The 15,914-nt window shown below is 36.9% G+C and overlaps 3 protein-coding genes across 7 annotated transcripts; 2 read left to right on the forward strand and 1 right to left on the reverse strand.

Moving 5' to 3' along the window:
- Window positions 1-257: 257 nt before the first annotated feature.
- LOC106740797 (nuclear RNA export factor 2-like) lies at window positions 258-2,243 on the forward strand. Of its 2 annotated transcripts, none has more exons than XM_014612180.1 (2): window positions 258-387; window positions 556-2,243. In XM_014612180.1, the coding sequence occupies exon 2, from the start codon at window positions 612-614 to the stop codon at window positions 2,223-2,225; it is 1,614 nt and encodes a 537-aa protein (XP_014467666.1). In that variant the 5' UTR covers window positions 258-387; window positions 556-611; the 3' UTR covers window positions 2,226-2,243. The 2 variants fall into 2 exon arrangements, with proteins under 2 accessions (XP_014467666.1, XP_014467667.1); XM_014612181.1 differs by having other exon boundaries at window positions 655-2,243.
- A 107-nt stretch (window positions 2,244-2,350) lies between these two features.
- Window positions 2,351-14,127, reverse strand: LOC106740820 (integrator complex subunit 1). 4 transcript variants are annotated; one of them, XM_014612242.1, is made up of 9 exons: window positions 14,024-14,126; window positions 13,072-13,132; window positions 12,329-12,810; window positions 9,956-12,255; window positions 7,711-9,501; window positions 6,938-7,252; window positions 3,777-4,543; window positions 3,314-3,586; window positions 2,351-3,195 (listed from the first exon to the last, which is right to left on the reverse strand). In XM_014612242.1, exons 2-9 carry the CDS (start codon window positions 13,109-13,111, stop codon window positions 3,080-3,082), a joined length of 6,084 nt encoding a protein of 2,027 aa, XP_014467728.1. In that variant the 5' UTR covers window positions 13,112-13,132; window positions 14,024-14,126; the 3' UTR covers window positions 2,351-3,079. The 4 variants fall into 4 exon arrangements, with proteins under 4 accessions (XP_014467728.1, XP_014467727.1, XP_014467726.1 ...); XM_014612240.1 differs by having other exon boundaries at window positions 3,080-3,195; window positions 12,943-13,132; XM_014612241.1 differs by lacking the exon at window positions 14,024-14,126 and having other exon boundaries at window positions 12,943-13,111.
- Window positions 14,128-14,627: 500 nt separating this feature from the next.
- On the forward strand, window positions 14,628-15,843 carry LOC106740799 (prefoldin subunit 1). The gene is made up of 2 exons (XM_014612184.1): window positions 14,628-14,973; window positions 15,203-15,843. The coding sequence occupies exon 2, from the start codon at window positions 15,241-15,243 to the stop codon at window positions 15,619-15,621; it is 381 nt and encodes a 126-aa protein (XP_014467670.1). The 5' UTR covers window positions 14,628-14,973; window positions 15,203-15,240; the 3' UTR covers window positions 15,622-15,843.
- Window positions 15,844-15,914: the final 71 nt, after the last annotated feature.

A 15,914-nucleotide genomic window follows, 5' to 3' on the forward strand; every position in this document is an offset into this window, starting at 1 on the left:
TGCTAGTATTTTCTGAACGTAGGCAGTGAAATTATTATGCCTACTATGAGCGCTCACAATGCCAAAGGCTGTCTACAATAGAGTTTTAAGCCTTGACCAATTACAATTGATTATTCTTCTATAATTCGATTGTGATTGGTTAATTTCTTCACGTTTACAGCTTAAAGTACCTATTGTAGATTAGGACAAAAGAAACAGTGAAAGATGCTTATAAGCGCTTAAAACGCGTAAGCATCCAAAAAGAACGCACCCTTGGAATATGCTAACCTAAAACAATATTTTGATGGATTCTCCAATTTAAATTTACGCAATCTGTTATCAAATAAAAAAATATTGGGAGAAACGCACGAAGATAGGAATAAAAAAACTTATAAAGGACAAATATCGGTAAGAAAAGTAGCTAAAATATCACATGCTAACTTCGTTTATAAATACAGATGAAAATTCTCTAATGAATGTCTAAAATTTAGAAAAAGTACACAAAAATAATCTATTATTATATTATGGTATTATATGGTATTATATATTATATGGTATGTGGTATTATACAATTAGGTAATTGGATATGCAAAGAACTTAAAAGACATTGTTCTTTTTTCCCCTAATAAACAATGGCATTATCAACAACCTCAACATCGCCAACTGATAATTTAGCAAAATTACCATGGGAGCCACATCGACTTTCACACTCTAAGCCATCATTTGACAGTCAGGAGATGGCCCTCGCAAGTCGTAAGGATTTATGGCATAAATTTATCATCTTTGATGGTGCTTTGCATAGTCAGACCGATGTCTTACATGCTGTAGTAACTGCCTGTGAACCAGAAATCCTAATACCAATTATGTATACCATTGAAAATAAAAACAAAAGTACATTCCTAGCAAAATGCAATAGTACTACCATTGAAAATATGGTAAAGCAAGGGTTATGCGTAGTATTGCCAGGTGGCCAGGAATTGGTCATGGACATTGTGTTAGGATTTCTTAGCATGCATAAGCTACCATTAAATACAAACAGAATCATTGTGCAGGCCCTGCGCGACAGATACGAACCAGTAAAAAAAGTATTTAATCTGGACGACTTCGAGAATGAAAAAGCGCTGGGCTCGATATTCTGTCCCATCTCTATACCAAAAATTCTACACTTTGTTCTGCTTTGTAGCAAAATGGGAATTATGGGTAGCAATCGGGAACCCAGATTGCCGGTTCGCGAATTAAGCCTAAAGAATAACAAGATTACAGCTATCATACTATTTGACAAATTTTTCAGCTACCATCTAACTAAATTGGACTTGAGACATAATCAGATTTTGGATGTGGAATATTTACGTTATTTCTGTGAATTTAAGATAAGTGAACTCTGGCTGGATGGGAATCCGCTGTGCACGAGATATACAAGCTCTCAGGAATATGTACATGCTGTAAAAAATGTTTTTCCACACCTGCAGAAGTTAGATGGAGTTGTGATAGGAATAGAAAAAAAGTTTGTACCTTGCATACAGAGTAATTATCTCGGCAATGGAACAAAGATCTCTTTGATCAAACAATTCGTCAGACACTTTTTTACATTGTACGATCAAGATGATAGAATAGTCATGAATGGTTTGTATGACAAGAACGCGGTTTATTCCATGACATTAGGTACTACAACGAATCACACATATAAGGAGATCATCAAAACGTTCTCCACAAACAGAAATTTGTTGAAATTCGTCGACTATGCCAAGTGTCACGAATTCTTGCTGTGGGGACCCGAGAAGATAATTAGTGCGCTACAACGGCAGCCACCAACGTTACACAATTTTAAGACTTTCTACATTGACTTGTTGAACGAGGGAGACAATCATATAGCCATTTCGGTGCAGGGATTATTTTCATATCGAACATTACCCTGCTCGCCCATGTTGTTCAATCGAACTTTCATTATTGTACGAAAGGAAGACAATGAATATTGTATCACTAATGATCAATATTATATCGATGGTACGCCTGCGAGTAACAGCGATGTAAAATTTGAAACTAAATCTGCTCCGAAATTTTCACCGACGGTGCTCAGTGTGTCTGAGAAGGAACAATTACTTCGATTTTTACGTGAACTCACTACGATGAATATTCGATACTGCTACAAGTATCTTCAGGATGCGGAATGGGATATAAGAAACGCGATCACTATGTTTATGCAACATTATGCGGTTAACAATGTACCTCCAGAAGCTTTTCAATAAATTTATATTGTAAACTTATGTGGCCTATAAAAGATTAAAATTTTATATTATATATAAATATTCGTGCAAAAAAAGATACACGAGTTTTGTTATTATTTTCATTTATATGTAAATATAATCATTGATATTAATGTTATTATATATAATATAATTACTTTTCAATATATCAATATCATTATAATTATCGTGGCTTGCAAAGTAGTGAAGGACTTTTCCGCTCAGTTCGATGAATTTTACCTGCACATGAATGGATGTACACTCAGTGTCTGTGCAATATAATTATCACGTGTACATATCAGAATTGGAAATAAGATGTTACTCTTTACAAGTAACACGTTATATGTATATACTTTTCAAATCTGTAAAATATATGTCTAGATGTCCAGCTATTCAAAATTGTTAAAGAAAAAAGATTTTATATGACGTTAAAATCTTTTTTATCCACTTTTCTATCTACGTACATCATAACATCTACATAATATTTTACAGCATTAGGAAGTAACGCGTTATTTTCGAAAATTAATGTTTTACGCAAACTAATAATTACATTTTACCGTTGCCTAAAAAATGTAATTATCTTATCGTTATCGTTACTAATAAAGATAACATTGTTATTAAATCATTAAAAATAAAAATTATGCTACAAGTAACGAGTAACTTCCTAATTCATATACAAAATACTGCACGCTCGTGTGCGCAGATATAATTCTTACATATATACACACACAAAATTTAAGCATATATTGAAATAAAGATTTTTTACTAATTATTTTACTCGTAAATATATATTTAATATTTATAACGTGATGATTACAATGTTATCCCTGTTATTGTATATAGATATTTTTTTTTTATTAACAACCTTGTTGTGTGTTTAGCAGTGCGATGGCTTTAATGATGAAAGGTATCGTATTGACGCTCGAATTTACTCCCAACTCGAACACTTTCTTCATCAATGGTAAAGCGTGTTCTATAGATAGAAGGAAGAAATTCATTTGTTACAAATCAGCATCGTAGGGAATTATCCTAATTATAGTATTAATTTATTATAAAATATTATTAATATTCTATGAATCAGCATTCCTTACCTTGCATACATAGTACAATGTCTGGTAGCTTTTCCAGAGCTGATAGAAGAACATCTGCTCTATGACTATCCAAACATCGCTGGAATGCCGACAGTATGTTCGCGTTTGGCAAAGGACGGTGCTTCAGCGCTCTAGCGAGTAGGGTGTGCGCCAAAGTTCTAATATTACCCTGCGGCGATACCAGCAATTCCGCTATGTTGTCCATTATGGGTTCCAAAACCAAAGGCCTTCGCGACGATAAGTGCTCTATTTCTTGAAGCGCGTTGAATACATCTGCTCATATAAACACATGACATCTTCATATTGTGAAAGACAATTGCAGGAGACTAAACGACAAAAGTTAATTATCAGCACAGGACATCTTCCATGTCACATGCAAGATAATCGCCACAGTAAAAGTCAACTGCGCTAACATTGCTCAATAAAGAAAAAAGATGTACATAAGGGAGACACTGCACTGTACCTTCGCCATGTAGTTTGGTGAGCGTAGTCAACAATGATTGCCAATGCTGCGGAATAGCAGGTTCCGCGGGTAAAAGTGTGGGAGTTATGGTGATCAGAATGTCATTCGCGTCGTCTCCGTCCTTCGGCATCGGTATACTCGATACGAGTGCCCTCAAAGCGACCAAATGTACTTGCAACTCATGCAGAATATGTGCATGTTTCTGTAAATATCGCATCGCCCGTTGTGGATCATGTGATATATATGAGTGTAATAACGCCACAAATCTGTTCAACAGAGGGAGATCCTTGATAGGTCCGTAATTTTGAAAGCATTGAAAGTAATTTTCCAAGGTGTTCTCCAACGAAGTTTCATGTTCTTCCATAAACAAATGTGGTTGCAACAATTCCAGTAAACCCATGACTTGCGTGAAGAGATTCAAATGGTGGCCGGCTCGAAACTGACCGAAGTCAAGGTAACACCTTCCCATCAATGAAGACGCCAACATCGGCAACTGTCGTAGCACCAATATGGGATGTACTGCGGCCATCTTTCTAGCACAGAGTTCGAATTCTTGTGATTTAGAGTTCCAGGACTTCTGCCTGGGCGTAGCTGCCAAAGCTGTCAATAGAGAATGGCTCATACAATCGAGTACTGAGCCCACCCAGTCGGTTATTTTCGCTCCATTAACGAAGTTGTTTGTTTGATAAGTGCTCAGGTAGCAGATGACCTTAGGAATTTTCATATACATATGCAGCAGAAATTGATGTGCCATATCCGAGTTTTCGCTGTAAATTATAAAGATCATAAAATTAATATAGCATGTAACTTCTCCTTTTAATCTATCTTTTCTCATGATTTTGTTAATTTTATAACTAGAATTTTATAACTATTTATTAATTGTTAAAGTAAAAGGGAAATTTCCGGAATATTTCGTAAATGTGCTCAATTAAGATCATAAATATCATTTTATAAGCACATATCCTTTCATTTCAATGTATCCCACAAGAATTTCGGACAGACATATATATGTATAGGTAAATATACATATATTTAGGAAAATATATCTATCTAATGCGACTTAATTTTTTTTTAAAGCTGCTGTTTTCCCGCCGCAGCCATCCAGATTAATGATATCAGAAACGAAAAGACAAAATTTTATTTCATATAACAAAATTTTTGTGAAACACATTAAAATAAAAAAAAATATATATTTAATGAGACATGCATCAACTACCGTTCAAACTTTAATGGTCAAATCTATGCGACGCCCGAATGAGTCTTCTCTAATGCAAACCTTGGTTGGGACAGTATCTTTCACAACATTTAACCAGTTAACTGTGGCGATCTCTTTGCAAAGCGCCCACCAATATGTGTCGCGATAATCAAGCGAGTTAGGTCTCAGGAAGTTATAAATCCAACTCAAATTATTTATAATTTTCATTTGTTTGTTTCATTTCGTCTTGACCTCTAAACATTTTACCCATATTAAAATTTACGAATATAATTTAGTTTTCGCCAGAATTACGATTTAAATATCAAATTGTAACAAAATTTTACGCATGACGTATATAGTCGTCATGACACAAGATTCTGCCACATCTCCATGACGGATATAGTCGTCAAACACACTTAACTGGTTAAAAGCAATTAAAAAATTAGAATATAATATATATGTAATATGTATATTACATATATATATATATATATATGCATAATTATAAAAATATCAATTATTTTTATATATTTACTTTTTTTATGTAATTAATAATTCTAATTTTTTAATTATATATGTATGTATGTATGTATGTATATATAAAACTATTCAATAATGTATTAAAACAGAAAGTGGCAGAAAATTAATAAGAGAAACGAAAAAATCTCTATAGTTATGCCTAACTATAAAAATATCAGCTTTGAATTGTTCGTAAGAATCTCTGTGAATTTATCAAACAATAACTCAATAATAATTGGAATATAAATATCGGTTTTTTGAGATGTAAAGGCCATTCTACAGATATCAGTTTGTAAGCAGTATCTAGTTTTTTTTTCTTTTTGTACTTTCACGTATTTTCGCTTCCTCAAAACATCTTTGTTCTCCGATCTGTCTTTTCGCAGATATTGTACATATGTCTGCCTTGAGTTAGTAGCTTCTTAATCATTTACAGTGTGTACAAAATTATTATTGTTATTAATATACAGGATATCTGACATAATGCATGCAATCATTCATGTGCAGATAAAATTTATCAAACTCAACAAGTCTTTTACCATTTTGTAAATAACCACGATAATTATTGAGATTTTAATTAAAAGATATCATCGAGAATGTGAGTGCGCGAAGAGTAAGATGACTTCTCACTACACAATTTCACGGCCAAGCATTATCACCCAACGCCCGCCAAAAGATTATCATAATGTTGCCACAGAAGATAAATTTTGAAATTCCTTGATTTTTTCAAGTTTTCCAGACGATAATATAGAATTTTCCATGACTAATATGTAATTTTCAATATTAACGCAGAAACAGGAATTGCAGAAAAAATGGCTTATATTATTAGAAACCAACACAAACTTAGAAGTTTAGTAACATAATAATAATCCTGAATGCAAATTCAGGCCAACAAAAAATAAATGAATATTGGGAAAAAGAATAAGAACAATTATGACAGAAAAGGGTAGTAAAAACGTTGAATAATATTGGCCCATCACATTCAGTTATTCTCGAATATAATCGAATATATGTCACTTTTTTCACTGTTTGAATTTTTCTATGTGCCACATCCCTGACGCGTAAGAAATGATTTGTAAAGTGCACAAGTTTGCACGCATTTGACTATAAATGTTAGATATATTTAATATTTCATATTTAATAATATTTAACAAAATTATTATTATTGTTTATTATTATTAAGTATTCTTTATAATAAGAACATTTAAAATAATTGTAAGCAAAGTTCAAAATTCTAAGATCTTTATATCTCTGACTTTTCCAGATTTTGCCTGGCCAATTTAAATTTCCATCACTTTTCTCATTTTTCTGCTTTTCCAGGTCTGTGGCAATCCTGTATTTCAGTTAGATTCGAGGTATTTTTTATGAAACTTGGATAAAACGAACATGAGTTCAATGCCACATATCCTGTATGTATTAAGAAAAATACATATAATTATGAAGTTTATACCCGTTATTACCCATCATACGTTCCGCTAAATAGACAACTACACCGACAATCAAATAATCCTCAGTGCATATACAATGTAACAGTAGATCCAGTCTGATGTACATCTTAGCGAGAGCGGCGTTTCTGTTCTGCATATTACAAATATTAACAGCTTCGGCCACTATGTATGCTACTAAGTGAAGTAACTGCTGTTCTTCCAACAATAAGATATTTTCTGGGACATAGTGCTTCGGTGTGAATTTGTCTCGGCCTTGCCACAGTTTCGGATTACATGTGAGCGCCCATAAGAAATCTAACACAGCAGTTGGATCATACCTACAAACGAGGGTTAGTGAGAATATAAGTTTCGATATCTACACAGAACTTCAATAATGATTAGAGTATTTTTACCCGTCATATCTGTATATTCTTATATTATGACTGTTAATTTTAAGAAGAATCGACAATTCAGCCATATTAAATGCAACAATAATATATACGATGAATGCATATACGCGCTTTATTGTTACATTTAATACGACCGATTTTTCTCAAAATCACAGTCATAATACAAAAATATGTAGACTGTACAGATACGATGCGTCCAAACCGAAATATCTTAACCGGAAGTGAAGAGCATTATTGGAAGTTCTATGTATAACGGTACAAATATAAAAGTCGATAAAACTTCGCATATAAATCACATTCATTCGCGCACACTGAAAAGATCATATATACGCGCACATGTGTGTACGTGAAAAGAGAGAAAAAACGATTATTACACTTTCGCTTACCCGTCGTCGCATTTACTCAGCAAATGTTGTACACATTTGTACAAAGTAGTCCAACTAGCTCTGTGTGTCAGTAGAGTCAACAAATACGGCCTGCAAGAATGTGAGCTCACGGTATTCCCGTCGAGAACAACTTGTACTTTCGTTTTGCCAAATAAGAGCTTCATCTGAAGGTTGGGACAAGCGCCGATCAACTCGGGCTCCACCGAGGCCAACCAGTCGATCAACAGACCCGTGCGAGGTTTCAACGCACCCTCGTTGCTGTCACTGACTAACAATTTCGCCATTGCTTCGACCAAGACGTCGTTCTTCTGCTGTTTGAGACAGAGATCCAGCAATCTACGCCCCACGTCCTCCAGATTCACGGGATCCATGCCTTCCAATATCGAACCTGGATTCTCGTGATTCTGCATCAATCTCAGTAACTCCGTGCGTTGCGACGTCTTCGTCAATTGTACATTGGCAAAATCCCGGAGGATCGACAATACCGGGGCCTTCACATCGCCTATCAACGATATCAGATTCAAGCACATGTTGCGTGCCAACTCGAGCACGTGTTTCGACATAGTCGGCTTCTTCAGCGGCAGCAGTATCATGCGCATCAACGTGCACGAATAATGTGGTATGCGCACGAGCGAAGTCAAGAACTGTTCGACCTGCATGGAGCTCAACACGCTGCATATGTGTTGTATCGCCAGCACCACTGCACCGCTCTCCTTTGTGGAACGTTGTAGGTCCTTCGACAGGATCTTGTGGAGGCGCCGATATGCGTCCATCTTCTGATTCATGGGAATATTCTCGATGAACAGTCGGTTTATCAAGTGAGGTACGTCAGTCTTGACAGAGCACTGTACAACTGACTGTTTTTGTATCGTGGCGCTCGGTGGCAACGGTTCCTGCAACGTTTGAATTGACAAAACGCTCTCGTCCGGCAACTGCGGCTCTAGCAGTTGCAACACTTGAACGAACACCAGACCGCCTGTTGCGCCTCTTCTGTGTTGCACTTGGACCAGCTGTGCCATATACGTTTTGTCCAGTACTGCTTCACCAACCGATCCCGGGTCGATTTGAACACCAGCGTCCAACGTATGCAACAATTTACTCATAGATGATACAGGTATCCCGAAACTTTGTATAAAAAGTACCAACTGCTGGGGTTCGAGGTCCTTCAAGGCAGCATCGACTAACCGTGGAACGTTACTCCTGATCATTCTCAATTTGAGCCAATCGGGAATCAGTAACGCTTCCTCGCTAGTATCGACGAGGAAAGCCTTCGGCGGCTCCGTTAACGGGAACCATGTCTCCAGAAGATTATTGAACAACGGATCGTCCTCAGATGTGTCGTATGTTAACAGTATAATCATGGCATGAACCACAAGGATATGCATAGTGCACTCTTCTCCATTACTCCACTGAACCAAGATCTGGTCTTGACTTTCGGACCATTGATATCCCTCACCTCTCGGCAAGCGGGCTTTTTGAAGATAATTACAGAAGATCGCCATAAAAGCGTGCAGAGTTTGTCTGGCTTGCTGATTGTCGCTCTCCGGTTGCGGGAGAATGGCCGCGATGATTGTGCTACGTTCAACCACCAACTGGGATATCTCGTTGGCCAAGTCGGTTAAATCGGGCAGATCATCATGGACGGTGTGCGTAGCCAGATACGATATGTAAGCTTGCACCAGTTCGGGACTGTTCTCGACCTGACAAGCGCCACGCAACGCCGTAGAGAGTAAGGAACGTACTGATAAAAAGTGAGGTATGGATGGCAGCTTTCGTAGAAGCCATTTTTCCCTAAAACGTAAAATCTATATAAGATACTTCCTTCAGAACTCGCGAACTTATCTCTCTCTTTCTCTCTAACGATGCCGGATCGTGGAAAGTAGGAGTCCCCATCACTTGACACGGGATACCACATGCATAGCATATCGCGTAGCCAAACGAAGGCTTCACTTGGCCACACATATATACAGCGCGTCTCAGAACTATTGTATGTCCTTAACATGATAGATTCTTTGCTATATTCTAAGGTGAAAGTTCAAATATGAAAGTGGCGAAGCTACAATAATTTTTAAATTACAAGCGACTAATCGTACAGCTGAAATTTCCCGTGCTCAGATATGACAACATATATGGTATAATAAGGATGCTATCATGATGGATTCTTTTGACAATTTTGGTACAAATATGCAATATAATTCTCATCAAGTGGTAGTAGAAGCTCTCACATCCCACGATCTCTGCTTACCTTTCGTTCTCTCCATCCACATCCATACTTTCATCTTCGAGAGGTATCGAATCCAGGATCATTCTCAGTCCTGTGATAGCTTGGAGACGACTGCTACTTTGCTGGCTACTTAGTCGTCTGAGAAAGTACTCGAGGACTTCATAAGCGTGCTGCTGATTTTCGTTTGGGTCGGTCAGCAAGGTCTGAAGATGGATTAGAAGTTGCTGTTGTCTGGGTTGCTTCTCAACAGTTTGCGGACTGGTAGTCAATAGGTACTCGCATAGGCACTGCACCGGCAGCTGACTCAATGAACCTTCGCTGTTTTGCACCAAATCCGCCAACCAAGGCATGCTTTGCGACGTGTTCTGCTGTTGACGCTGAATGATATCTAGCAAGAAATCCGGCTTACGTGATCTACAAATCAGATGGCCTAATCGGAGAGTCGTATTCAGCAACTGTATCTGCTCGAGTATGACCGGCGGTGGTCTTCTCGCGATTCCCGTCGGATCCATAGAAATCAATTGCGATAGCAGGAAACTGTTTTGCTCGGACAATTGCATTCTGGTAGACGCCGCCGCAGCTAAATGCGACTCATATTCTAATATGCCCTGTTTCTCGATGGCTTCGACCTGCAGCTCTTTCGCACGCTCTTGCTCCATAATCTCCGGCATGGCCATGGTCGGCAGCGGGTAAGAAAAATGATTAGTGATGCACATTTCCATCAGCGTTCGCAGGATAGGATATTGCTTCCACGCGAACATACCAATCGAGGTTGGATTATGAGCGGCTAGAATTAATATCATAATCCATCCTTTCCAGTAGAGATTGGATATCGCCAATGACGGTGGCACATAATCTACAGGTATATTTATCGTCCCCGGTGGCTGATACACGGAGAGATTAAAGATGAAATCAACGATGTCTGTCTTGTCAACTTTTAACATTGGGAAATTTTCCGACGAATTGGCAGCGGCTCGTCGTATCAACTGATCGGCTAATTCTAAGGTCTCCAAATGAGTGATACTGTTATCCTTTGAAAGGCCGAACAAAAGCAATCTGCACAATGTGGTTTCTAGGAAAGGTACGTCGGATACCAGTCGTAAGTAAAACACTCGATCTGACTCCGGTGGCCAGTTGTCCAGTTTATAATATTGCTCGTGAGCCTCTAGGAGTAGGACCTTGTGTAACGCGTGCAACAGCTCGTTCCGCCCGATAGAATACATTTGCTGCGCTGAGTTTTGCAACCACACCACTGCCTCGTGTTGCATCGTGGATACGACTTTCTGGAAATTTTTCAACAGAGTCACATCCTTCTTGTCCGCACGCTGCGACAACGTCGCGGCTTCCTTCACCTGCGGGCTTATCGCCATCAGCATGCAAAGGCATAATAGGTCCGCTATAGACATGAACATACGATCCTTGAACTCAAAAGTCAACAACTGCTGAGCCAAGTCCGCTCTCTCGGACATGAGCGTTCGCGCGAAAATAGTGAGATTGATGTCGTGCCGGCACACGCGCACAATCTCGCGGAACAACGTGCGCAACGGTCTCAGATAATCCTCGCGATTCATCAGCAACTCTTGGAAGATTTCCGCAAGCAACTTCGCCGCCTGCTCTGGCAACGTTTGAAACATTATCGCCAACATGGGCATATTGTTCGGATTGCGCGCATTCGACAGTTCGTTGTAGATCGTGTGTTTCAGCATAGTAGTCAAGTTCTCCGGATGCAGCCCTATTAGTTCTTTGACACCGTTCAAATACATATTGATGACAGCCTTCGTCTTCAATCTCATCTTCACCAGCTGGCTGATAACCTCGACGTCCCTTTGAGTATGAGTGGTGCAGTTGTAGCATACGTAACTGAGCAGTTCCTGCGCGGTTCTCATCAACTTGGGATTGTGCAACCACATCTCCAATCTTGGAACAGCAATATTTCTGATCTCGACAAAACCACAAGTTGCAGAAAGTAGTTTCAAAAAGTTCCTCGTAATGGACTCTGGTTGACGCCTATTCAGTTGCTCTTTCACTGCTTCCAATACTATAGACTCTATGTTTTCCATACAATGCGCGTATCGCGGACTCACGGAGAACTCTATTTTTTCTTTGTCCGCAGATAACGATGTTGCCAAGGTCGTCGGGTCTTCATCATCTACTGTAGATGGGCTTTGACAATCTCGCGGCATTAATACCGGAAATTCTGACTGCAGAGCAGACTTGGGCGGTTGCCTTGTGTTAAAACCGGTTGATATATTGTCGATAAAGCCTTTACTTTCTTCGTGATCGATCCATATACGTTCCCCGAGAGCGTCGTCCACATACAGCTGCGGAAATAGATTAATAAAAATATCGAAGTTATACAATTAAGAGCATAAAATATCATAAAAAATGCCAAACCTTCACAAATATTTCTGGCCAATTTTTCTTATCGTGAAATCCTCTCATGAGAAGATTCGCGGCTAATAGTGGAACCATGGGATTTCCTTTGCTCTTAAAATTATAGGTTTGATCTCTTTTTAAAAGAGATGACAAGGCGTGCAATATACAATCATTTGAGAAAATAGATGGACGAATTTTTGCCAGATATAGCAATTCATAGCAGATCAATTGATCAGGCTTCCATTTCTGATTTTTCAGTGTCTTTATAGCACCACATATTATTCCTATGACTTTGTCACCTTCATCATTCTCATTAGCCTCGAGTGCCATAGGAACTATGTCAGCAGGATCAATATCTATAGCTACAACTTCCCAAGCTTCCGCACTAGGGAAAGGTGGCCGTTGGTGACCGACATGACCTGCTAACTTAGGCTTCTTTTGTGGTAAATATTGAAATGACTGGAGTGATCCTGAAGGTGCATCTTTTTTCCGGTCACCACCTATATAACCGTATATGTAGGTTGATATACAGATATATACATAAATATAAATTCATGATATATTAGTAATGATATATTATTATTGAATAGGAATCAAAAATTATCAATATGAAAATGTGCCAAGTTATTTACCAGAGGTCGCCAAACTGCTACTTGCTTTTGCATGAACAACGCCTGGTCTGTTTTTAGTATCAGAACTTTCATTTCGTGAACTTTTCGATCCTAGTGCAAATAAATCAGAGGGATGTTGAGCAATCTTACTTTTTGCAGCTCTTCCAACTCCTGCTTTTCCACGATCCATGTAATTGTTCAGTTATAAGAACTATAGGATATTAAAATATAAATTAAAATTTGATTTACTTAAAATACTAATATAATGGTTATAGTATAATAAATGTTAAATAATATATATAAATATATTAAAAAAACATCGTAATTTTGATTGAAAATATGCATAAGTTAAAATATAATGTTTTGTAAAACTTATTCTTACTTCTTTCAATCATATACCCAATAATCAAGAATAATCTAATAATCACTGATTTATTATAAAAATAGGTCATTATACCAAATAAAATATATTCAAGAATAAGAATTTAAGGCTCCTAGTGCAAATATAAAATTAACACTCGAATAACAAGACTGGGTCATATCCAACCGGATCCATATTCTAATATTTCTGTGTACACGCTTCTGGTACGTTATATTTCAGGTACTTTACATATTTTGTGGTGTATTTTATTTTTACATATTTTCTAACTTGTGAAAATAAAGTGTTAAGTCGGAAAAATTAATTGAAAAATTACAAAATACTTCTACTGGTCGAATCTGACATACGTTTTCTATACGTATGACTGTATAGAAAATTTGTTATTCGAAAGTTAATATAACTTGCAACCTTCCGTTTTAATCTATTTTCTCATTAATTTCACTCATTGATTAATTGTTTTTCACGTTAATTCTACGGCTATTTACTGTTCGAGAAAAATGTTCGGAGTATTTTACGACAGATGCGTTGAGTCAAATGTCATTTTATAAATATATTATTTTATTAGAATAAATCATAATTCTGAGTAAAAAATTCTCTCTCTCTCTCTCTGTCTTTCTCTTTGACGTCATAAAACTAGATGGCCAAGAAAAAACACAATAACTTTAAGCAGAAATAAATTTAGAAAAATGCCTGATTTTATAACCTATGTTAACATATATATACCTTCTATCACTATAGGTTCGAAGTACGCTCAAACGTTTATACGCTTTAGACGCTCATAACTCCGCTTATATCTTTCGGCCTCTGACTACTACTGGAGCGCGAATCAACAAATTCCAATTTTGTCTCCTTTGGTCTGTTCTTTTTAGCTACACTGCTGAATTGGTAAAATAAATTATGGCTTCTGTCCACAGAACGCGGCAACGCTTGCCGCGCGGCGAAAGTTTGTGCGGTAGCCAATCAACATACCGTTTTTTGCTAAGTTTAAAAGTTTATTGGCTACCGCGCGAACTTTCGCCGCGCGGCAAGCATTGCCGCGTCCTATGGGCAGAAGCCATTAAAAGGAGACAAAATATACTTGTCTCACTCTAATGTTTTGCACCAATCCAGCAGTGCAAAAAGAATAGACTAAAAGAACTAAAAAAAAAACAGACCATTTGTTTCAATTAATCAATCCACTTTAAGCGTTCTGAATACAGGCCTTAATATTTGGCTCTTGCTTTAACTAACCTATCATAGGTCTGTTCATGTTGCTTGCATTTTTGACACTTTTATACCTAACGCCTGTTGTATATTAGCCTCTTTTAAAAAAGAAGAGCTATCATTGGATATCTCTCATCGCATTGTGTGCAAAAGGCATTAGATACAAAGTGTCAAAAATGCAAGCAATGCGAATAAATCCCATGACAAAGAAATCTTTGGTTCTGATTGGTCAATGAAAGCTACTCTATCCATCGAATAAGATTTTGGAACGCAGCCTAGAAGGAAAAAAAGATTTCTAACCAAGAATAATATTAGCTATCGGCGTGGGAGACGAGCCTTGGGCTGTTCACAGCCATAATTGAGAAGGAGAGGAAGAACTAAGAGTGACAGACGTATATGGTTAGAGAGAAAAATCGTTGTAAATTGATGAATATAAATCTTCTAAAGTATTAAAACGAAAAGAAGCTAAAGTAAGAAATACATATAAATACCTGCCAAATTTATTATTATTACATAAGTATATATTTAAATACAATATATAAATATAAATAAATGTATCAATTATCTATCGAAAAGATATTTTTTACATTAATGTAGTACTTCATACAATCATATCACTGAAATTAGAACATTAAAAGAATATAATGTATGGTCCAATATTTTGTAAAATTATTAATAATGTTTTAAAATTATTCACAGGAAATAAAATCATAAGAAATCACCAAGAAGAATAAAAAATGACAAGAGTGCCAGATCAAGAATTGAAGCAAGCTTTCTCAAAGCTGCAGGAGAAAATGGTAGATACCTCGCAGAAGTTAAAATTGGCCGATATACAAATTGACAAATTGAAACGTACAAAACAACGAGCGGAACTCACTATGAAAGAAATTAACTGCCTTCCTGAAAATACAAGGATATATGAATCTGTTGGTCGGATGTTTCTTCTAGATGACATAAGCAGCATCAAGATCATGTTGGACAATAGAATGAAAACATCAGATGAGAAGGTCAAGAAGTTAGAAAATAACAAAACATATTTACAACGAAGTTTGAAGGAAAGTGAAGACGACATAAGAGAAATGATACAGCAAAGACAAAACAAAGAAACATCTGGTTAAATATTTGTACAATTACATATTAAACGCAAGCTTAATTCTCCATTCAATCTGCCTGCTTTAATTGTTATTCACATTAAATATCTAAAGTTACATATTTATGCAAAACTTGTATACTCATAAATGTGATCACATTTTCCATGTTCATACAATTTTGTAGTGACACACATTTTCTTCTTGTATCATATATTTCAAATAAAATTCTTCAATGACTCACTTGAATAACTTGTGATAGCTAACTCAAGTAAAAGAGAAAATTCCCAAACTGAAAAAACTGTGTAAGCATCATGCAAAAT

Source organism: Dinoponera quadriceps, unplaced genomic scaffold (assembly GCF_001313825.1).
Source record: "Dinoponera quadriceps isolate SergipeBrazil2010 unplaced genomic scaffold, ASM131382v1 scaffold591, whole genome shotgun sequence".
Classification (NCBI taxonomy): domain Eukaryota; kingdom Metazoa; phylum Arthropoda; class Insecta; order Hymenoptera; family Formicidae; genus Dinoponera; species Dinoponera quadriceps.